Source organism: Harpia harpyja, chromosome 1 (assembly GCF_026419915.1).
Source record: "Harpia harpyja isolate bHarHar1 chromosome 1, bHarHar1 primary haplotype, whole genome shotgun sequence".
Lineage (NCBI taxonomy): Eukaryota > Metazoa > Chordata > Aves > Accipitriformes > Accipitridae > Harpia > Harpia harpyja.
The window spans coordinates 38596526-38619054 of NC_068940.1; the positions used below are offsets into that span (position 1 = coordinate 38596526).

The following is a 22529-nucleotide window of genomic DNA, read 5'->3' on the forward strand; positions in this document are numbered from 1 at the left end:
GTTCTGTTCTCTAGATGAGCCAGCACTTGGCAGCCTGGCACATTGAGCTTATCTCCCCATGACGCCCTGGCCCATTTTCTATGAGGAAATGGCTAATCTCAATGTGCTTTTAATTGCTTAGTTTCAAAGAAAAATGTTAATCCTATGTATGGTGGAAGATTTAGCACTTTATACTGAGCTCTTAGAAGATCAGGGAGTTTTAGATTTGATGGGGGATGGGACGAAAAGGAAAAAAACCACCTTCCTCAGTGCTTCAGTCTGCCGGAGAGGAAAAGGTCCTTCAAATGACGGTGTCTGGGATGGCTTTGAGCAGTCCTGGAGCCAGTTCTCCCTGCCCTGTGCTCAGGCTGCTGCAGCCAGGCAGCCCCCTTCCCTCCCACCCGTGGGGCCGTGGGTGCAGCAGTATCCCTGTGGGGCCGTGGGTGCTGTGTCCCCCGCCAAGCCACCAGCAGCCACATGATTTCCCAGCAATTCCTCCCTAAGCCAAGACAGGCTGCACTGCTGATCCTGCCACTTGCTGCCTAGATTGGGGCAAACCCTTACATTTCTCTTGGCGCCTTGCTCTGGCCGCCCACCCAAGGGGACAAGAAGATGCCCGTGTGTCCCAGGGCCCGGGGGTGAGAACAGCTCTGCCCGCTCCATGGCTGCTGTGCGGCCATGCTGTGTGCAGCAGCTCCTGTCCTGCCCGGGTGGCCCCAGCTGTGTCCCAGGGTGGCTGGCCTCATCCCCGGTGCCTGGACGTGCGGGCAGCTCAGGGTCACAGCCCCTCTCTCCGCTGCCCCTCACCCACGGGAAACCATCCTCACGCCGATCCCTCCTCCACAGGCAACAAGTTCTCGCCCTGCCACGCCGGAGTGCTGCTGCTGTGCGTCTGGGCATACGCCCTGATGTTTGCCACGGCCCCCTTGGCCGAGTGGGGCAGCTACGGCCCCGAGCCCTATGGGACAGCTTGCTGCATCACATGGAAAGCCTCGAGCAGGGAGGCCACGCTCTACATCCTCGCCCTCTTCATCTTCTGCTACCTTCTCCCCTGCCTCCTCATCCTCGTCTCCTACTCGCTGATCCTCTGGACGGTGCGGGTGTCCCGGAGAGCCGTCAGGCAGCACACGTCCCCCCAGCGCAGAGCCCGCAGCGTGCACAGCCTCATCGTGAAGGTAGGGGAGGGCTCGGGGTGCTGCGGGGTGCCCACTGCCCTGTGGGCAGGTGAATGTGGCAGGACCCCTTCTGCCAGGGTATCTGCCGCTCCTGATGAATTCTCCAGGTGTTTGTATCAGTGTGGGTAATAACACTTTTCTCCTCATTTAAAGCCATCAGGTGGAGGAGTTTTCATTTTAAATTACATTGGAAAAGATCTTAAAAGGAGCTTGCATGAGTCATTGCTCCCCAGACTACAAGCTAATACTATAATTTACCAAGGATATGTCAAAAAAAAAAAAGTGGATACCCTTTAAAAAAAACCCAAACACGAAAGAAAACAGCTTGCAAGCCTGGCCTCGAAGGAAACCTTCATGTCTGCTTAGAGGAGGGGGGTCTGAGCATGGCCTGTTTCCAGAGCCTCTCGGTCAGTCTGCACGCTGGCACACAGATTGCTGGAGGGATTTTGAGTGCTGCCAAAAGGCTGTTGGAGTCCGACACTGGCCTGGTCCCAGCCGGGTCGCTGGGTGCTTCGTACCCATCTGCCGCGGCGGGCTGAGGCAATTGCTGAGTTTCCCAGGTGGGATGGGGTGTGAGTCACCTGAAGCGAGTGCAGGTTTATGTGCCCACGCTGGGATGTGCTGAGTTGCTACCCTGATGTCTGACACCCTGATGATCCAGTGTGACAGGTCCAGAAGGCTGAGCACCTTTCCCTGGGGATGTGACCGACTGCTCAGTGTCCCGTTGCACGTGGCTGAGTTTTAGGGGGGGGTCAGCATCCCGCGTGTGCCGCAGGAGGCTCACGGCACCGCCGTCTCCATCTCCTTCTCTTCCAGCTGAGCGTTGCCGTGTGCCTGGGGTTTCTGGCTGCCTGGACCCCTTACGCCGTCATTGCCCTGTGGGCAGTCCTTGGCGATGCCAGCCAGGTGCCGGCACTGGCCTTTGTGCTGTCAGCTGTCTTTGCCAAGTCCTCGACGCTCTACAACCCCCTGGTGTACCTGCTCTTCAAGCCCAACTTCCAGAAGTTCCTCTCCAAGGACATGATGCTCCTCCAGGCCATCCGCACCCTCCTCTGCTGCGGGTGCCCGAGTGCCGCGCTCCAGCCCTTCCCATCCTCGGGCTTCAGTGGCCACCCTGGGGCTTGCAGAAACTGCAACGACACTTTTGAGTGTTTCAGTAACTACCCCAAGTGCTACAAACTCCCCCAGGTGCCTGGCAGCTCGCCCCAGCATGGTTCCCTGGCTATCCTGGCTGATGGAGCTGCTTGCCAGCCGGGGCTGAAGAGGACGGTGCAGATGATGGTGCTTGTCACACGGAAGAGGTCAGACCTGGGTGCTGTGAATGTGGCAGGGGAAGCCCTGCCGTCGGATATCATGAAAGACCTTCTCTGAGCACAACCATGCCCGGCTGTGTCCCACCAGCGCACTGGAAGACAAACCCAAACGCAGCATTTCTCTCACCTACATATCCGATGGGTCCCCAGCATGTTCTGTAGATGAAGTGACACGAAAATTTAAGACCAACCTTGCCTCCTTCTCCGGTTTGGCTCTTGCAACTCTGAGCCTAGTCTTTGCACTTGCAAAAAAAAAAAGACCCCCAGTGCCTGAAATCTGCCCAGCGTGCAAGTCCAGGGTGCAGTTTCTCCTGTGGCTTGCTCTCTGGGCCCTTGGCCTTTGTTTTTCCATCCTGGTGCTCTGATGACCAAGTAGGAACTTGGTTGTCTTAAGAAACTGTGCCTGGCAGGGAGGCCTGGGGATCAGGAGGCCCTGAGAGGCATCCTGCCTCCAGCGCCAGCTCCTACAGCCCCCGCTGACCATGTCCTGTCCTGTTGGGGAGCGGGACCATGCCACTCAGCTACCTCACTTGGGATTATGAAGCATCTTTATATACCTCTCAAGAGACTACTCTCTGTGCAGGCTGGGTTACCCCACTCCCTCGATTTGAGTGCAAACCCACCACCGCCTATAGATCAAAATGGGAGCTTGTCTTTAGAGTAAGGATTTGGGGTTAAAATAATCCCAGTGTGAGTAATAGCAGTCCCAGGTCATGCTCTCCAGGCAGGGAATGGCAAATCTGTGGCCGAGCACCACCCTGGAGCTGTGGCTGTGGCTGCAGGGTGTCTCCTGGCAGCTGGGACGAGGGGGCAGCTCACGCCATCTGCACTGCCGCGCCTGGGCAACAGCATCCCGTGGGCTTGTCGTCGGCATTTGGAGAGATCAGCATGGGCAGTTCACCCAGGGGAAGAGCCTGGGACGAAAAGGACCAAGAAGCTGTGGAAGGGCCCGATGCAAAGCCATCAATAGAAAAGTCCCCATGTTATCCGCTGTGGCGGGCACAGGGCAGGCTCGCAGACATCTCCCTCCAGTAGCGTGCTGGCAGCCCCATGGGGAAGCTCGCCGGGGGCTCCCCGTCCCACCCCCAGCACCAAGCTGCTCGTGTGCCCAGCCTCAGGCACGGCGGGAGCTGGTTTTCCTTTGCAGGGTCTGAATAACACAGCCAGGGTGCTGAGAGAGGCTGGTTATACCCCCCAAAATTTAAAGAGGCATTCGAGGTGATGATAAGAGTCAGTAACAGAGGTGGGAAACGTGCTGCCCTCCGGCACCCAGCCAGCCAGTTACTCACACGAGCGCTTTACCTTGTCACTGGTTAACGAACAAAGCCATGCCACAACCCATTGCCAGAGCTGCGGAGTTAAACCATGGATGTGCTAAATGGGAATAGTGAACCGTTTTCTTCACCAAGTGCTGGGAAACAGCCTCTGCCCCGATGCTCCTGCTGGCTGTGCCCTGCCTGGAAGCCGACCCCAAGCTCTCCCTCCTCCCTCCGCTCTCCAGATACAGATATTGCTATTTTTAGCAGTTGCTCCCAGAACCAGGATGTATCGCTGCCTTTTCTTAGCACAGATGCAGCAGCCTCCTCTCTTCCGAGGACACGCAGCACTTCACAAAAGATCTGCTAGCTGCAGGGGCGTGCAGAAATCCAGAGGGGTGGGTGTGCTGCCCGGGGGGCACACGGCAGATGCCCACCACCAGTCATTTCAGCTACAAACTTGGTACCGCTGAACCTAGGCATTAAAAATACCGAGGTTTTTGGCCTCGATGTTGTGGCCCAATTCCAGCTTAGGTGGCAACGGGGCCGGTGCGAGCTCTGTGGTGGGGAAAGCGGTTGCTGGATGCAGAGGCACCCAGCAAAGCAGTGAAGGGTGCTGGGGCGCGGGTGGTCCTGCTCTTGCTTTCCCTGTGTATGCCATCATTACCGGCTGCTGCTGCACTGCCCTAATTAGTGCACGACAGCATGGCAGTCGTGGCACTTGCTTTTGTCCCTTGGTCATTTCCACTTAGCCACTTTAACTAGCAGTTTCCCTGTGACAGAAGAGGGCCTGTGACAAGAGAGGGTCGTCGGTAAATCTGGGGTGCACATGCATCTTCCTGGGGTGGTTTTGCCCACATGTGATACCTGCAGGCGCAGACGGTTGGGGCAGGGCAGGGTTTATGCACAAGAGCTAAGTAATAACTGAAAGGCCACACAGGGAGTGACAGTCCTGCCTTTGCTTTTGACTCCTGCTATGCAAAAAACCCCCACCCAACCCAAATATGTGCAATATTTGCAAACGCTGCAAAGAAAGAAAGAAAAATCAGGGCAGCCAATGAAGAGAGAGGACAAAGTTTCCGACGTGGGTGCAGGTTTCTGGGAGGGCCAGTCACTGCCCAGCCAGGGGCATGGCTGCTCGGCCCCCTCCCACCCTGCAGCTTGGGGCGCTGCTCCCCGTGCCCCGTCCCAGGCACCCCGGCCCATGAGGGAATCACAGGCACTCGGTGTCTCTGCTGACTAGTCATCGTGTTCCAGAAATTGTACATTTTTAAAGTAAATTGACTCATGCAAAACTGGCGTTCGACTTTTGGTTCAGTTACGCGTTAGCGGCTGTGCTCTGGGATAAACGGAAATATCGCTGCTGTGCCTGCTGCTGTGCGTGGCCTGGGCGAGAGCGTGGGCAGGTTTAGTGCTGCGGGGGAATGATTACAGAGACAGGGCAACAGCCCATTGGCCGGGACTCGGGGCAAGCAAACCTCTCCTTCCCCAGCAGCTGAGCCTTCCTCCTGCCGGGGTGAAGCAGCAATGGTGTGGCCGGTGGTGACAGGGCCCTGCCGCACCACTCCGTGCTGGGGTACCTGGGCCCGCAGGCTGGGCTGCACCTTTGAGCTGCTACCTCGGCCAAGCCCAGGCTGTACCTGCTGCCCATTGCCACCCTGGGAGGAGAGGAGCCTCCAGAAAGGTGGCCAAGGGCTGATTTCCCACCAGAGGACATGAACACGAAAGGCTGCTACCATCTCGTGGGGGCTCTCAGGGCATGGCCACCCTGGGACACGCGGAGGGGCCAAGGACATGACCTTGACCAGGCTGGTGCTTTGGGCTGTGATGGGCTCAGGGACGCAGTATGGTCCAGCCACCGATGCAACATTGGGTCCCTGCTTTGCTTCTCAGCCCCCCTGGCCTGCCGCTTTGTCCCCTGCTAGCCAAAAACCACTGCCATCCAGAAATCACCTAAAGGACACGGAAAAAAAAAAAAGAGCAAATCCCCCCAGTCCTTTGTTACTCCAGAAAAAGCTCAGATCAGCCTCTTCATCTCTGGTGTGAGAATGCAGAACATTGAGAGCATGTACTACTGAGTGTACTTTAATCTAATTCACAGAGACACTCCTGCTGCTGGGGAGCCCAGGCAGTGGCACTGCAGCCACTTAGCAAAACCCCAATCAATTTAATTGACTCCATGTACCGTGGCCAGGCCAAAGAGCAGGTCTAGGGTGTCCTGTCCCCCTCCTACACCAGCAGGACCCGGAGCTGCCATAACCCACACACTCCCACCTGCCAGGCTGGACCCCTCTCCTGGGATGTGGCACAGCTGGTGCCAATTTAATCAGTGTCCCCCACTGAGAATAGTGCCATCAGCTGCCACCAATTACCTGAGGACAAGACACCCTCCACCCCCCCGCCCTTGCAAGGGCAGTTCTTGTGGTGGTGGTTGCTGCTGGGGTGAGTCTGGGGCTGCAAGGAGGATGGTGGTGGCTTTGCCCCTTGGGGCTGAGGTAGGGTCTGCATTAGCTGCTGTGGTCGGGCAGGGATTGGGAGGTGGTTGCCAGTTGTGAGAATGGATTTTTTTAGCTTTTGGTGCTGCTGCAGCCTGGTCCCCAGCTCTGAGCCAGCTGGGAAGGGGGCTGGGGGCTGCAGTGCTATGTTGCTGCTCGGTGAGAGCCTGGTCCTGGTGCAGGGAACAAGCCAGGGCTGCCTTGGTTTGGGTTTGGTGCCTGGGCAGGTGTGCTATGGTTGCTGTGTTTCCTACTTGTTGCTGGCCGAGTGAGAGCACTTGTGCCTTTTACCAGCGATGGCTTTATTTACAAATAGCCATCGTATTCCCAGTTCAGTCATCCTCTTGAGGTTGAAGATGCTGAGGCAAGTGTAGACACATATGCTCCATTGATCTATACATAAGTAATATATGGTTACTGAAAGCCCAGCCTGAGCCGGAAAACCTGCAGCAAGAAATCTTTCTCAAGGAGAGAGATTCCTTCCCAAAGGCAAGCTGGCAGAGGCCAGTTACAACCATAAGGCAGTTCCAAAAGGTAGTTGGCCCATTCTGGGATTATCTTCTGCCCAAACCTCCCATGATTTCACATCCATCAGTGTCATAAAATCACTTTGGTACGTAACCTGATTGTATAGGGCAATAACTCCTGGGATTTCTGTGTTGACCCACTGACAGTACTGTAGGTCTCTGGGATATGCAGTTTGCTCACTGTGACTCTGTTAATAACCTGCAAAGCAGCAGTGTTTCCAGGACACTTTCTTTGCTGCCTTACCTTGAAAGGTAAGCAGGTGAGCAATGCACTCCTGCCCCTCTTGGGAGAGCCCTGGCCTGGCAGGGGTTTAGGTTTGAAAGAGAATTTCAGGGTGAATTAAAGTAGCCAGTGTGTGTCCACACAGCCTTCCTGCTCATCCTGGGGACACGGGCATGCTCCTCAAATCAGTGTCATGTTCCACTGACCTCAGCTGCACATGGGGCCAGACCCTGAGGCAATGCAGCATCCTGCAGCTGGCCGTGTGATAGCACAGGCAAAATGGGTGGTGTGTGATTTGAGTCTCTGTCTTAATTTATCAAATGGCTTCACCCAAAGGCTGTCCCTCCCTGCGTGTTCCAGGCCCTGGTTGAGCTGTGTCCTCCAGACCCCAGGACCAATCTCTAGAGCCACGTTTCACAGCAGTCATGGCCAGTAAAATGTGATTTTTTTTTTTTTTTTTTTTTAAATAAATGAAGCTGAGAGCAAATGTCATTCTCTGCTCCTGTCTGGACAGCGGGCTCAGCTAAAGGTAGCAGCAATTAGATTGTGTACAAATGTGAACCTTTGAAAAAAAAATCTGCCCTTTGAGTTTAATTTCTATTAACAATGGTTCCATGCACTGGCTTTGCAAGGACAGCTTCACCTCAAATGAGGTGACTGGTACCTGCTGTGTTCCCCTCAGAGCTGCCCTGAGACAGTAGGGACATGCTCTACCATTCTGCTTTGTTTTCAGTTTGCCATGGACAGAAAAACTCAGAACAACTGGAGGTGCCCTGCAGCCAGGGCACATGAAACCAAATGTCACCAGGGCCCACTGTGAGCTGTGTCCCACCAAAACAGGGGATCGCTTGGGGGTCTGAGGGCACAGCAACACACTCCAAGGTGGCAGCAAAACCACGTGTCCTAGGAAAGGAAAAATGGGGAATAAGGTGACTGTCAAGGAAAGTCAGCAAATTTATAAATGAATGTGAAAATCAATCATTGACATAACAGTAGAAATTTCTTCCAGTGGCTCCAAACTATGGAGGTTAACATGTAGTTTGAAGGAAAACAAAGTCTGAAGTCCAAGTTGTGACAAGTGTAGTGGGTGCCTTCTGAAGTTTTAGTGCAGTTGCTTTTTAAATAACATGACCCCCAGCCTCCCCAACATTCCTCCAGCTTAATTGCTTCAGAGTGATTTCATTGCTTCTGGCCCTGGTGGTTAACTGAATGTGTAAAACTCTCCCAGCTGGTGGCTCTTGGCTGTTGCGCTGCTGTTGGTCTCCCCACCAGCAGGACTGGGAGCAGGAGCAGCCTCCCTAGCAGCTCCATGCCAGGTCCCACACAAGTTCATCCCACTCCTGTTCAAATTTAAAGTGAGAATGACTGATGAAGGATCCCATCAGCTCAAATCAGAGCTGCCCTCAGCTCACACCACTATTCCAAGTAATGGCCAGCAGCCCCTTGCATCCAGACCCTTTGTACCTCCGAAATCGGTGGTTGCACAAAGTTGACGGTGCACGTTCCCCTCTGGTATCTGTGCTCTGGCTGTGTCACCTCCTGTGGCCCCATTCTTCTCAAAGGTCAGGCAGCCCTCAGCTGCAGTCAGTGCCACTGACCTTTAAATGCAGCCCCATGGGTAGAAACCTCCTCTCTGGGGTGGGTGACCTCACCTACAGTCTGCACAGTTGCTGGGAAAAGGCAAAGGGTGTTTAGCAAGCAAAGCTGAGAGCCCTGGTCTTTCTTTCCAAAGGTTAAGCTTCTGAACGGCAGATAATGACTATTGCTTTTGGTCCTTTTATGGCAGCTTTTAGATTAGGCTGTAGAAACAGCCCGTAGGTGCTTTAATGTTTCAAATAAATGAGTGCCTCTTGGTGCGGTTGAATTAAAAATAACATCTTCATCATGACGAAACCAAGGCAGGGAAAGCTGGAGGTGTTTGCTCACATTTGGCTGGTGAGTCATGAGCAGGCTGGGGCTGGGGTCTGGCTCTTGGGCGCCTGGGACAGAGGTGGGGCTTAAAGATGGTGCAGGTTGAACGTAAATCAGACCCTATGGCAACGATCGCTTCATCTGTGACTGTCACGCGGCCGTCTCGGGATGCAAGGTGCCCCCAGACATGTCACTCTGTGGGGGACAGGAGTGGCGATGGTGTGCCTGCAGGAAGGATAGGCTGGAGCCCCATCATGCGCTCTGTCGTGTCTTACAGGTGAGACCTGGGAGCTCTCCCTGGCTGAGCGTGGGCTGGTTGCTCTGTGGTGGTTGGCTGCTGCCCCAAGCCTGGTGGCACAACCGTGCTCAGTGAAGCCATCCTGATCCCTGCCTGCTTTCCTCCCTGCCTGACACAGGGGTTGTTGTCAGGCTGGCCAGTCTGACTGTAGTTTTAGTAGCCTTAAGAGTTGAGCAGCTCAGAGGGGGCTTTCCAAGAGGGGTTTTGTCTAGTGGGGAAACTGAGGCACAGAGCAGGCATGTGAGCTGGCAGTGGTGACAAGGCAGAGTGGGTCTGCTGTCCTCTTGAGCAGTGGAGTGAAACCTGGTAAAAGCCCGTGTTGTCCTGGGGAAGAGGCTCTGCAGGGTGTCCTGCCTCCTCTCCCATGGCATGGCGGTGTCAGCAGGCATCTGCTGGGCGAGGTGGCTGGCCAGGTTGTCTCCTCCTGGTGCAGGGATTGCCTCCTCCTGGCACAGCCTGCTGGGAGGGAACTGGGGTCTGCTCCCTGCAACCCCAGCTGTGGAATGGCCATGTCACAGCCATTCCTTGGGGACATTGCCCGGCTATGCACTAACTGATGGGAGAAAAGCCACTGCTGAAAACACCTTTCTTTTGTTTTCTGTGAGCAGCTCTGTTGCATCTTTAATCAGGCAGGGCTGCTGAGCTTGGGGAAATGCCTGCTCTGTGCCAGCACCCCAGGGGCAGCTGGGGACTTTCAGTGTCTCCCCTCACTCCTGGGCCAACACTGCACCTGTGGCCACATCACTGGCACACAAATGGGGAACTGGGGCTGGGCTCAGCCCTGCCTGGCAGGGGGAGCTTCTGGGTGCCATTGTTGTCTCCCCACTGTGGATGATGGCTTTTGCCATCAGCAGCCAAGGCACCTTGTCATGGGCTAACACAGGGCTGCAGGACAGGCTGGAAGAGGGAAAAACGACTTCTGGGAGTCTCTGAGTTGCCAAAAGCTGTGCTCTGGGTTCCCACTGCCTCTCCTTTGCATGGCTCCTTAGTCATCAAGAGAAACAGCCACTAGGATTGCAGCCTGGCAGAACTTTGGGGCCTCTGCAATTAGTAACATTTGCATTGTACTTCCCGGTGGTTCCATATTTAAGAGAGCAGAAAAAAATCAAGTTTACACTTGCACAAATTTGCAGATGACACCAAGTTAGGATGGGGCTGCTAGTACTTGTGGAAAGAGAATTAGTTTAATATTGGCCTGATAAAATAGGAAATGACCTAAAGTAACTGCAAGGCAAGTCAATAAGGAGACAGATAAAGTAATATGCTTAGAAAAGAAAAATTAAGTGAAGAAATCCAAACTGTGAAATGACTGTCACAGAAAAGTCAGTGTATTGATAAATGAATATGAAAATTGGTCACTGTAATGGTAAAAACTTCTATTGGTTCTGAAGTAAGGAAGTTAGTGTGTATTTTGAGAGAGAACAAAGTTGTCTTAATTCCAAGTTTTGACAAATGTAGTATTTTCTTAAGTTTTAGAATGGTTGCTTTTAAATTAAACCATCCAAATTTTCTTCACTTTAATTGCTTCAAAGTGATTTCATTAGTTCTAGCTATATCAGTTAATTGCTTCGATTTAATGTGTAAAATTACTCCCAGCAAATGGCTCTCATTAGATGTCAGAGCACTATCACCAATTGCCAGCAGAGGGCACGAAACGATCAATTTGTCTTGATGGAAGTTATCAAAGGGCAGTACATACCTCTATTTATTTTGCAGGTGACCTATTTCACTGGAGTAACAATAGAAATTAGAGGCTATTTTATATTTCAGCATGACTAAGGCATAAAACTAAGCCCAGTGTAATAGCATCTAGATCAATGTACACCTTCCAGTGACAGGAGAAGCTCCCAGAGACCTTCCAGCCAGCTCCTGGGCTTAAATGTTCAAGTTGAGAAACCTAGTAAGGCTGATGGGTAACTAAAATGTAATTGCCTACTGTTGTCTAGAAGGGTGAAGAAAAAAAGAAAAGTCTACAAAGACTGATTTTTACACAGATCCTCTCCTAAGGATAAAGCAAGCAGCACTGATTGCCTTCTGGTCAAGAACAGAAGCCGAGTTCATGCCCCATTCAGACTCCCACCAGTGCATGTTTCAGATCTGGGATTAGCAGAGTTCTTTGAACTAATGGGGCAGGGAAAGGGGAGAGGGAGTCCTCTAGCAAGATGTGTTATTTTTAAAAACTGCTCAGACAACACAGGTTTAGGATTCCAAATACATTCTTGAACTTTTATTCTTCCCAGCATGTAAGCAGTTGATTAAAAACCTTAGTAGCAAAACCAGACCAAAAATATAAGTCTCACACTTTTAGAAACAAACATGTGCACTTGCAGATTGGATTTACGTGCAGAACTACAATTCACATTTCAACAGTGAATATGCAAATGACTAATGAGGAATTTGGGTTGGCAGTGAGAGCAAACTGCTGCATGTGTAACCATGGCAAATGTGCAACAAACACTGCGTTGTCTGTTTAGGTGTATGCAATTTTGAGCAAATGGACTAGGCCATGTAGAAAAAGTGAAGTGATACTGCTGATTTTGAAACAAGGTAAGCAGAAGAGAAAAATCGTATTAACAAATAGGACAGCTTAATGAAAGCGGTTTGGCACTTCCCAAATGAGGCTGCTTCAGCAATGTGCAATATTAACCTTTCTGTACCTGCATTAGATTTTGTAGACTCTTCTCCCTTGTGTGCACACTGCTTTTGCTCCACTAGAACTTAAAAATTCCACTAGTGAATTCTGGAGTGTTAGGGACACTTCATGAATTAGGCAAAACAAAAGCTGCTGTTTTCTAAGATTTGAAGCCAAAGTGCCAGCAAGGAGCAGCTGCCAATTACAGAAACCCAACTGCAACTGGCTTTAGCCAAAGAAAAAAATACATTAAAACTGCAATTTTAAATGCAGTTCTGTACTGTGTCATACAATTCCCCGCTCCCCCAAACCATGCTATAATCAGTACTGTGGATTGGATACCTCAGTATATAAAAAAGAAAAAAATCCCATAAAATAGAAATCAAGAATTTCTTAACTGACAAACCCACCAGTTTTCAGAGGTGCTTCCTTGTATGTGCAACATCTGCTTTTTGTCAAAGTATGCATCTTCTCCAGATTCATAATGTGCAAATCCCATAAATTATAGATTTATTCCAGTCAGATTCCCTTACTAGTGCTGAAACAAATTCACAGTATAAACTGTCAAGACTTCCCATGCTGTGAATGAATATATATATATAAAAAAAAAAATAAAGTGCAATTCAGTCTGTTTTGCAGAGTCATACAATGGCTCTGTAGTTCAGCATATGTTTACAGCAGATTTCATAATAGGAAGAAGACCCCCCCCATTAAACAATGTCATCATTTCATGGCAGATGTTTCTGCTTTTCCATAGTCTGCATGAAATTTGTTATGCTGTAAAGTCTGAACAAAAGGTTCTTCATTCAGTCCAGTGTCTGACACTTAATGGGTTTCCATCACTGACTAGTAATATCAAGCACAGTAGATCTGCGGTTTTATACCTAAACATGTAGCACAAGACATGCCTGAAATCAGAAAGTTCATTCTTAGCTTTCCAGCTTTTGTGCAGTCAGACTCTTGATACTTAAATCCTCTTTCTAATGATAAACTCATTGCACTCCTGCCCCAGTCTGCTATAGCAGCTCTTGCTCATCATCTTCAGATCCTGAGGGTCCTTGTCGTACCTCTTCATACCATTTGTTTGTGAGGGTTTTCATCTGTATGCGCCCGTTATGCAAGTCCTAAGGCAAAAGCAAACCAGAACAGTTTGTTACTTAGCTACAACACTACTTGTGTTAGAGCAAAAGAGGAAGGCTAGTTTAACATGTTCTTTAGGAAATAATCCATTCCTGTTCTCTAAAGCATGCAAAGCAATTCTGTTTCCTACCAGAAAATATTTATCAAGTGTTCAGTCAGTAATTATTTCCAAGGACAGTATTTTTGATGACAGGTATTTTTACCTGTGTCTTCTAGGCAGTCCTGCTCTGTGGGTTTCAAAAATTCTAATACCACCTGGATGGCCTGGCTTTGAATCTGACTCCTCTCTATATGTTCCCAGGGACAGTGGGAAGCTTGTGGCCTGCTTTGGCGATTCATGTACTTATTTTTCTAGCCTTTGGCTGAAATCTGAATGGCAGCCTTTGCTTTTGGCTACCAACTACAAATCAGATGCTTACTCTGGTTTCTTGATTCCTTTTTGGTTTTGCAAAAAATGTCTTTAGCTTTTGTGGGAAAGTGCTGAAAACATTCTTTTGAAAAGGAACGTACAAAACGAGGAAAAATAGTACGTTTGAGCAGGCTAGGAAGATGGAATGTGCACACTTTACACAAAATTACCAGCTCCACAGCAAAAATGCTTAATTCTATGGCAAATTGGAAAAACAGTGAATTATGTGGCTAAGGAGTCTCAGGTTTCTGAGTCATGGGAGTGAAAATGGCATAGTATTTACACCTCTCAGAGCCACTCAGTGTTAAGTTACATGTTCAATCAGGTGTCATTTTGCATTTACAGCTTCAAAGTCTTGGTCTCCCAGTCAAGAAGTCTTAAAAGTGAAGGTTGCAATGCTGGTACGTATTTCCCACATAAAAACCGCACTCTGCAGAAAAATCGCAGCTCCAGAATTCACAGGACCATGTACAGTAAGAGGCAGGAACTCTGTGTGATAGCACTTTAAAAACTCTGCATGAGTAGCAGCAGCTTTTCCTAACAACAGTAGTAACTAGTAACTCCTGATACTCTTTGTGGTACTCTGCAAGATTAAAGGCTAGTTCAATAAATCCATATACCTTTTAAAGTTTAATTGTGGTAGCCCTGAGAGATGCTCATTTAATCCAACCTGCAATTTTACAGTCCAGCTTTTCATTACAGCTGCTCTACATATGCACAAGTAATGTATTAGATGGCTCACTGTTCCTAATGTAGAAGTTGCATGGCTACACTATGAGCCTTGAATGGTACAGAGTGAAATGACAACCAACTCTACCACAGTTTCTTTTCTTCAAGAAAACAAGAAAGACTTACTTCTTGTGTGAGTCTTCTGGTGAAGAAAGGATTCAAATACTTGGCATCAAACCACATAAACCCTTTGAGGTCCTGGCGTTTTATGTACTGGGCTTCATATTCTTCCTCTGTGAGCTCTGATAAATGTTCAGATTCTATGGTATTTCCCTAGAAAGATCACAAATATTGGAATAACCTCAGAAACGTGGCAGTCATCCCTCCAGCTTGCTTCAGCTCCCTGCTCTGTGCTTTCCCTTCTCACAACCAATTCACATGCTGGAACAATATGGAAATTATCACCCCAGCCTACCAGGGCTTATGGCTGTATGAATCTGTCCAGCTGTTGATTCCCAAAGCCACTTAGCTTCCTTTTTCATGCTGAAAGGTAAAAGACCTCAAATGTTCCATATTTTGTATTGTTACTTGCTGGGAACAGATTTCTAGTGTGCTGGTTTTCTCTTGTGAGCTGGATGATGATTTTATCCTGCAAGCAATGCTCATATCGTTGTGTCACTGGAAATAAGCCCTGTATCAGAACACACCCTATCCCTGTGCTCTTCCTATATGCACCTTCCTACATGGACAGAGTAAGATAATTCTAAAGACTGCAAGCTTTTTGAAACCTCATGCCAAGAGAAGCTGTTCTTCAGATCCTACAAAACAATACCCTGCATGTGTTGTTCAATGATTGGGGGAAAAACAGGCAAATGCTCTGGGATACTTTATATACTCCAGCCTTTTGCACATGAGGTTTCGGACTGGCTGTTAGTTTTCTTCAGCAGTCTTGCTTAGTGAGAAATTGCGTTAAAATAAAACCCAGTCAGAAGGGTGCTGTTATTACCACCTTCTCATGGCCTTTGCTTTGACTTTTTCAAAATAATTCCCATCTGCCTTTTATGATTAATTCATGACTCACACTGTACTAGCTACTTTCCCTCTGTATATGACTCAATCCTGTATCATCTACTTCATGCTTTTGCAGGGGTTACTTTAATTTGTATGGATCAATTTATAATTAGATTGAGTTAAGAGACTATTTCTCCTCCCTTTCTCTAAGCAGTTATCTTGTGTAAACACTAACCAAGCTCTGTCTTTGGGATATATTAAAATTATATTGCTTGGCTTTTTCCTACCACCTTGGCATTTTCCATTGCTTTCATTTTACCTTTTAGTAAAAAATAATGTACTAGTCTTGGAAAATATAAAAAATTAAGAAAAAAAAAATCATTGATCTTCTGAATAAAAAACCCAAACAAACCATCTTCTCTGTCTTGCTAAGATTAATGTCCTTCTTGTTCCTTTTGCGTGCTTTGGAGTCCTCAATGTCAATCAGTCTGATGAGGGGCATGGTTCCTCCTCCCAGCAGCAAAATCGTGAACAGTACTATGATGATTGTTGTTGTCCCAATGAGCTGCCGCTTCTCTATTGGTTCCAAGCCCAAATGGAGGCTGAGGGCATAGGGAATTGCACCACGTAAACCTTATCAGAGAGAACAGTAAATCAATGAAGAGTAAATCAACAGCTGTATTGGTCCTCAGCACCCTGATAACTCAACAGGAATCTCCATCTTTAAAAGATTTTTACAATCCTATACCATGTCCATTTATCTATCATTTGGTTACCACCCTAAAATGAATCTGAGCTCTTCAGATACTGTTGTTCAGACTGTGAAGTTGCAAGGCCTAGAAAGAAAATTAGACTCTGCAGAAAAACTTTAGTGGGGATCACCACTGCATAGTCCTCTAGCACAAAGGGGAAAGAGAACATATTTATTGCACCTGGGTTTGAGAACAGTGCAAATGTTCAGTTGAGTTTTGCTCCACAGATGGAAAATCAGTTCTTCCCAGAGTAGCCCACACAATGAAAAAAGTAAAACATTTTTTCCAGTTCTCCATACTGTGATCTTTAACTTACCACTAAACCACATGATAAACATCATTTTGGGGGTGATTTTATGATCACGGAAAAAGTTGAGTAGGTAGGAAAGTGGGAAAATATTCACTGCTCTACCGAACAGAACAAGTACCTGAAAAACAGAAGCAAAAGCAAAAGACCATTTGATGTGTTACATTCACACAGGGCCCAGTTGCATATGGTTTGTACAGGGCAAGGTGAATATGCTCTTTTCACTCACAAGCCTTGCAAGTAGCTGTGCTGCTAAACTAATGTAAGGAAATCTCTCAGCATAGGTCAATGCAGAATTTAACCTTTTAAACATTTTGCCTGCTTAACTGAAACTAAACCAGACTTGTCACTGACAGAGACCAGACACTACTTTACTTATAATAAATAAATGAAACCCAAGAGGCATTCCAGGGAGACCAAGAATTACTTTGGGTAAAAGTTCTCCTCAGTTCAGCTCCTTTAATAATTCCCTTGGCGCAGCAGCTAAGAGGCAATAAGATATTTCTATTGTCTCCCCATGGACCAGTTCCTCAGAGAAAAAGGCCAGAAGCCAAATAGCATGTAATCCGGTTCCTCAACACTTCCCTGTATATGGTTATAAAATATACCACACACTGAAGCAAGGTTTTGAGACGGGGGGGGGGAAAAAAACCCTATTGATTTAATGGCAGACAATTAACAAATACAGTGAAAACTTTAACTCAGAAAAGCAAAGGTTATCACAATGGCATTGCTTTTAAGTTCTACCACAAACAGACCTTGATAAGGTAAACATCCTAGAATTAGTCAGCCGGATCCTTGAAGGGCTGTGCTGTTTTCCTTTATGAATCACCCCCAAATTACACAATTTGCATTACACTTTTGAGGGCAATGCTACAGAGAAGGAAGTGTCACACCTTAGATATGTATTAGATAAGGAAGTTGGGTGTAATGCAGCCATAGCAATTCCCCATGCTGATACCACTATCTGTAAATTGTAGAGAACAATTCTTCCCTTGAACCATGGACTAAAACATGCTAGTATACGTTCCTTTATGCAACCGGAAATGGATTCACATTTCCCTCTTTTGACTCTGCAAAAGCGAACATACTTTTCATGTCTATATTAAACAATTATAATAGCAACAGAAGTAGGTAACCCCCATGTGAAACATAATTCAAAGTGCCACTACATAAAGCTACACAGAAATACAGAAGAAAAGAAAAAGAATTAAAAATCCAGTCAAAGAATGAATACACATTGGAGAAGGTTTGAGTACGGACTTCCTCTGAAGAAGGTGAGCTCAGAGTGAAGAAATGATGTCCGGACTAAATTGCTTTATGTAAACAAACTGCAGTGACATATGAGAGAGAAAGACTCAAAAGCTCTAGTCCTGGAGAGATGAAATGGAGCAGAGTTTGATACTAGTTTGCTTTGTAGTTTCTACAAACTGTCTATTCACACAAATCGTTCCTATGAAGCTAAATATATGTAAAAACTCAGTATTGTTTTCTGGTAAAATAACTTCTGGAATAAAGCGGCATGTATAATAATCTCAATATCTTTTGAGATTTCTTTTAATAAATCTAATAGAGTCAAACCAAGAAAGGTTCTTTTCTTTGTTTTTAATAACCTTATACAGAAGGGCTTCAAAATAACAGCAAACTGGAATTCCTTAAAGAAGACTGATGTATTTGTACACCAAAGTGCTGAGAACAAGAAGAATAATTTCATGCTCTTAGAGTTAACTTTGTGCAATATATAAAAATATGAAAGTATTTTCGTAAAAACCTACAAAAAATAACAACTATTCTGAAATATTTTAACTGTAAGGTGTTTCCCCCCCTCCCCAATATCAAAAACGCCTCTAAACAAGTATGGAAGAAAGTAAATACCTACTATGCACCAGATGACAAAGGACATTTCAAACTTGTGAGGAAAACTAAAAATTGACAGGCCAAGAAATGCAAAAACACATGTTTCTGAAAAAGAGAAATCACATCTTAAACAAACAATTCTATAAAACCTTTTCTACTCCTATTATAAGTTACTACATACAGTACATAAAATAATATTTCCTGACTTTTGAATGCACCAAATAGGCACAAATGCCATTATGCAAAAGGCCAGATTCTTCCACTCTCGTTGTCAGTGGGCAGCACCTCAGTCTGTGTGTGTAGGCTTTTTTCAGCTGTAAATTACTAATAAGTATGAACAAAGATAGCAAAACCTTGCTTTAAAGACTGAGGAATTTTATCCTTGAGGAATACAGGACAAGCTGCAAAACATAAGCTACAGGAGTAACTACTAATGACTTCTGTAGCTTTGAATCAGATTCTATATAAAACTGAAACACCAGGCACAATCTCATGTATTGCAAGTTGAACACTATTATAAAGTATTCAATTCATTAAATTCTTATAAACAGCAGCAGTTCATGGCTTGCTTTGTAATAAAATACTGCACTGTATGATCTAACAACCCTTGTATATTCTAATAACCTCTAGAAGAGATGTTTGCAAATCTGTAATAGTACCACCACTGCACAATGACTGCAGTAATTCAAACATATTATTTCCACAGCACCAACCCATTACCATCAGAGAATTGCAGAGTCAAGATGTTTCGTCAGTTCGCTGCTGTCCTAGCAAGGTAGGTTCCTTATTATAAAGGCAGTTAAAAACAGGACAGTTTTGGACAGACAGTAGCAATACCCGAGTTACTGTAGCATAAGACATTGTTTTGTCATGCTTTGGGTACTGGCTACTTATATTTGCATGCTCAAAACCTGCTGCAAACGTGTGAAATTGCACAGTATCTTAAATAACACCTTTACAGTGACTTGAATGAATATGTGCTTTTCTAGCATTTGTAATAGATTAAGACCAAACCCTGATGAGCTATGGTGTTCAGGTAATGAGTGGTTAAGTTTAGTTTGCAGCAAGGCCACTCCTTGACCATGTTCCAAACGCATCTTCCTGCAAACAATACAGAACATTCATGCCATCCTCTAAAAAAACCAGGGATATATTTGTAATACAGAAGCAAGTAGTTTCTTTAAAAGTTTGACTTGTAAAAGGAAATGGAAAGGCTCTGAGCTGCTTCTATCACTTCTTCCCAATTTGTGAAGCCATTGTTTTTGCAAGTAGCTTTGTATATCCAAAACCATTTTAAAAAATATGCTAAAAATCCATCTCCTAAAACTAAAAATACACCAGAGGAATACAGGAGTCAGAGATCTCTATTCGGTTATCAATCTTATGGCAAATCTTAGCAGGAGCCTGCAGGATGGGAGAGAGAGATTTACTGTATGTTTTATCCAGTATGGCAGGAAAGGTGACTTTTGACTGCCTTCCAGCCTCCACTATTAGGAATTCTTCTCTTAAAGACATGTACCACTGACATACAAATGGCTAGAAGAAAATTCACACCTCTGCTGCTCCCATCAGAATCACTATTTCAGGCAAATAAATTTTTAAACTATTAATATTAGATATGAATAGCAGGTAGCACCTACCACACATGAAAGCAACAGTTCTCAGCGTCTGCTGCATTAAAATCTGTGTAACCGGGGACAAGTTATGGTGTGTATAGTGAGACATCACGATGCCAGAGAAGAGGATTGCCATGATACCTGTAGATAAAAACATGGCAGTCAACAGAAGAAGAACAGCTTGCGCTCTGCAAATATTTGTTTATAATCCTTACTAATGCAAAAGCTTATGAAACAATAAGTGGGGTTTCTATCACCATTGTTACTCATACTGGTCTCATTCCACTGATCATATTAAATAGTAGGAGGTCCAGTATAGGTCACTTGCAAGCTAGAATAAATACCTGTTATGTCAGGTTTTCCCATAAAAGTGAGGGAAATAAAAAGCCAATTCTTGAGTGTTTTTCCTGCTTTTTCACTCTCCTAATAGGTAGAGAGGTGAGATCAAAAGAAGAATAAAAACAATTTGAGAATAGCAGGGCTAGAGAACTGTATGATTCAGTTCTCCCAGGCAGTGTGTCATTCTTTCCCACCTGCTGATCAGCCAGGCCCAATCACTCCACCAGAATTAGAATGAGACCAACAGGGCATGGATGTGAATCCACTCCAGCATGGTGTACCACATCAAATACCATAAAAAATTAAAAACAAATAGCACATATGGGTGTACCGCCAATTTTCTATCAATCTGAGAATCAGAAAAGCTATTGAGACTTGAGAATTCAGGGCAAAAAATTACCTTTGTAGGAATCATAGAATCATTTATGTTGGAAAGGACCTTTATGATCATCGAGTCCAACCACAAGGAAGGTACAACCTGATACGTAGGGCCTGCAAGGAATGCTACTGTGCAAAATGTCCCTTGCCTCCAGCAGAAAGGGTCACTAAACCATCTGCTCTAAATTACTACAGAGATTAATCTCAGCTATCAACTATAGGAAAAAGCCACCAAATTTTCCATTATAGAGTTCAGTTGCCCTAATGACATGCACAGCTTGGACAGCAACTGATATCACAGGCCTGAACAGCTACCTCAGATTTCAATGTATTTCACAAATCTTTGATTTGTGTTAGGGATTTTTTCCATCTACCTTGCTTCCCAGCTCTTGGTTATTTATGGGAAGAATCTGAATTTCAACCTATTTCGCTAACTGCTCAAGACATATCACAGACACTGTCAGTTGTTCACTGTTCCTAAGGAGCTGGGTACCTTAAAGGAAGTTTTAAGCATTTCCACAGCTGCTGCATAGACTTATACCTGCAAAGGATGTTATTTGAAATGATAGTTAGGATTGTGGAAAGATTTAGCAGTCCACGTGAAGAACTACAGCACTCCTTGTGAGGAAATAACTGACCAAAATTGACAATATAACCCCGAAGAAATCAATTGCAATGCAAATCTCGAGAGGACAGGATGACATGTGGGAGTATGCCTGCTTTGCCCAAAACAAGGGAAGTTTAAAAGACTAGACTAAAAGACTAGACTCCTAGCTACGTGCCCAGGAGTGGCCCTGATGAACACAACTGGAAGGATTAGAATAGCTGAGGTACAGTCAAAAGAATCCTTTGTTTGAACACAGAGGTGACCTGAATAAGGTCATTCAAAGTTTATATTTCTTGAGAAGTTGTTCTTGAAGGCACTTGAGCAAATTAGAGAGGTTGTCTTCACAAATAATATGACAAAGAACCTCTATCACCCTGAGAGTAACTAAGTAGGAATTTTACTGTAAATTCTTTTTCATTGTATACCAACACACAGATGTGTTGGTTATATAATGCTATGGCACTGTAATTCTGTAATATTTTATTATAATTTTATATTAGTAAGAAACATACATTAGAAATAGAAAAGGCCACGTGCTGAGACCCTCCAGAATAATCTTCTCACAAGGCAAAACTTGTTTTTGTAGCAATACAAATATTTTAACATTATCAAACTGCTTGCTCAGGCTTCATATAATTTCATTCCCCTACATGTGTGTTGCCCTATACACACATACAGAGTAGTTCTGGATGCAAGTGGGCAGAATGGAATGTTTGCATTAGGATTATACATCTTGATTGTGTAACTACCATGATTATAGGCCACATCTTCATATGTATACAAAAATACAACTCCACTGACATCAGTGAAGGTATGCTGATAGACACTGCTACAGATCCATTCAAAAATACTCACATTAGCTTACATGCACATTTTCAAAAAGTCTGATTTCATACCTGCAACTCATTTACAAGAAATCTAGTCCTGCTTGTAACAGGACTTGTAACAAACTTCTAACATTCTTGTATCGTCCAAGCTGTAGAGCAAATATATTTTTTAATGCACTCAAAACTTATTTAAAAAAAAAACCCAACAACCCAAGAAAACAGAAAAAAGAAAAAAAAGGAACTAAGCAGATTCCCTAGCTATTTGAATTATACTAACTGTTGCATCCCTCCCACTTTCCTTTGAGAAACGAGACAGGAAGCTGATTGCCTTGAAAACCCATTTAAATCAGCAAAGCTCAGAGACATTGGGCATCCAGCAGAACTTGACCCTGTCTTTGTACTTGATTCTACAGAATTATGGAAGAAGTTCACCTGTCAGCCTCTTCTCGTGGCCTTCAGAAAAAATTCTGCCAAGTATTCAGACGTATATACAACACTCTGGTCTCAGCTGATTTCCCCAAAGGCGCTGAAGGACAGGCAGAAAAACGGCTACAGGGTAGTAGGCTGGACATTCTCTAAGTTAACTGATGTGGCTGAGATCTACAGTGTGCAGCTGAAATTTTAATTCTGTGTTAGGCAGAGGTAACTGGGGAGAATACTAGTATTTACATTGGCTAACTAATGTTTATGAAAACTGCAGTTACCTTTTCTATACTTTTGCAACATAAAGTAGAGAATAAGTGTTCCTTTAAAGTAAGTCAAAGCTAGAAGTAAGAGCACAGGTTAAAGGAAAAAACACATAAAAAAA

At 45.7% G+C, this 22529-nt stretch overlaps 2 protein-coding genes across 6 annotated transcripts in view; one reads left to right on the forward strand and one right to left on the reverse strand.

Annotated features, from left to right (window-relative positions):
- The window catches only part of LOC128142171 (opsin-5-like), a 42594-nt gene extending 39290 nt beyond the window's left edge, over positions 1-3304 (forward strand). For both annotated transcript variants that reach the window (XM_052788034.1, XM_052788042.1), the window contains exons 7-8: positions 826-1154; positions 1971-3304. In XM_052788034.1, the coding sequence (XP_052643994.1) occupies positions 826-1154; positions 1971-2525 (884 nt within the window). In that variant the 3' untranslated portion in view covers positions 2526-3304. The remainder of the gene's footprint in view (positions 1-825; positions 1155-1970) is intronic.
- Positions 3305-11375: 8071 nt separating this feature from the next.
- The window catches only part of SLC9A8 (solute carrier family 9 member A8), a 31898-nt gene continuing 20744 nt past the window's right edge, over positions 11376-22529 (reverse strand). For all 4 annotated transcript variants that reach the window (XM_052788056.1, XM_052788048.1, XM_052788071.1 and 1 more), the window contains 6 exons: positions 19595-19711; positions 17977-18059; positions 16107-16218; positions 15451-15671; positions 14214-14360; positions 11376-12933 (listed from right to left, as the gene is read on the reverse strand). In XM_052788056.1, the coding sequence (XP_052644016.1) occupies positions 12826-12933; positions 14214-14360; positions 15451-15671; positions 16107-16218; positions 17977-18059; positions 19595-19711 (788 nt within the window). In that variant the 3' untranslated portion in view covers positions 11376-12825. The remainder of the gene's footprint in view (positions 12934-14213; positions 14361-15450; positions 15672-16106; positions 16219-17976; positions 18060-19594; positions 19712-22529) is intronic.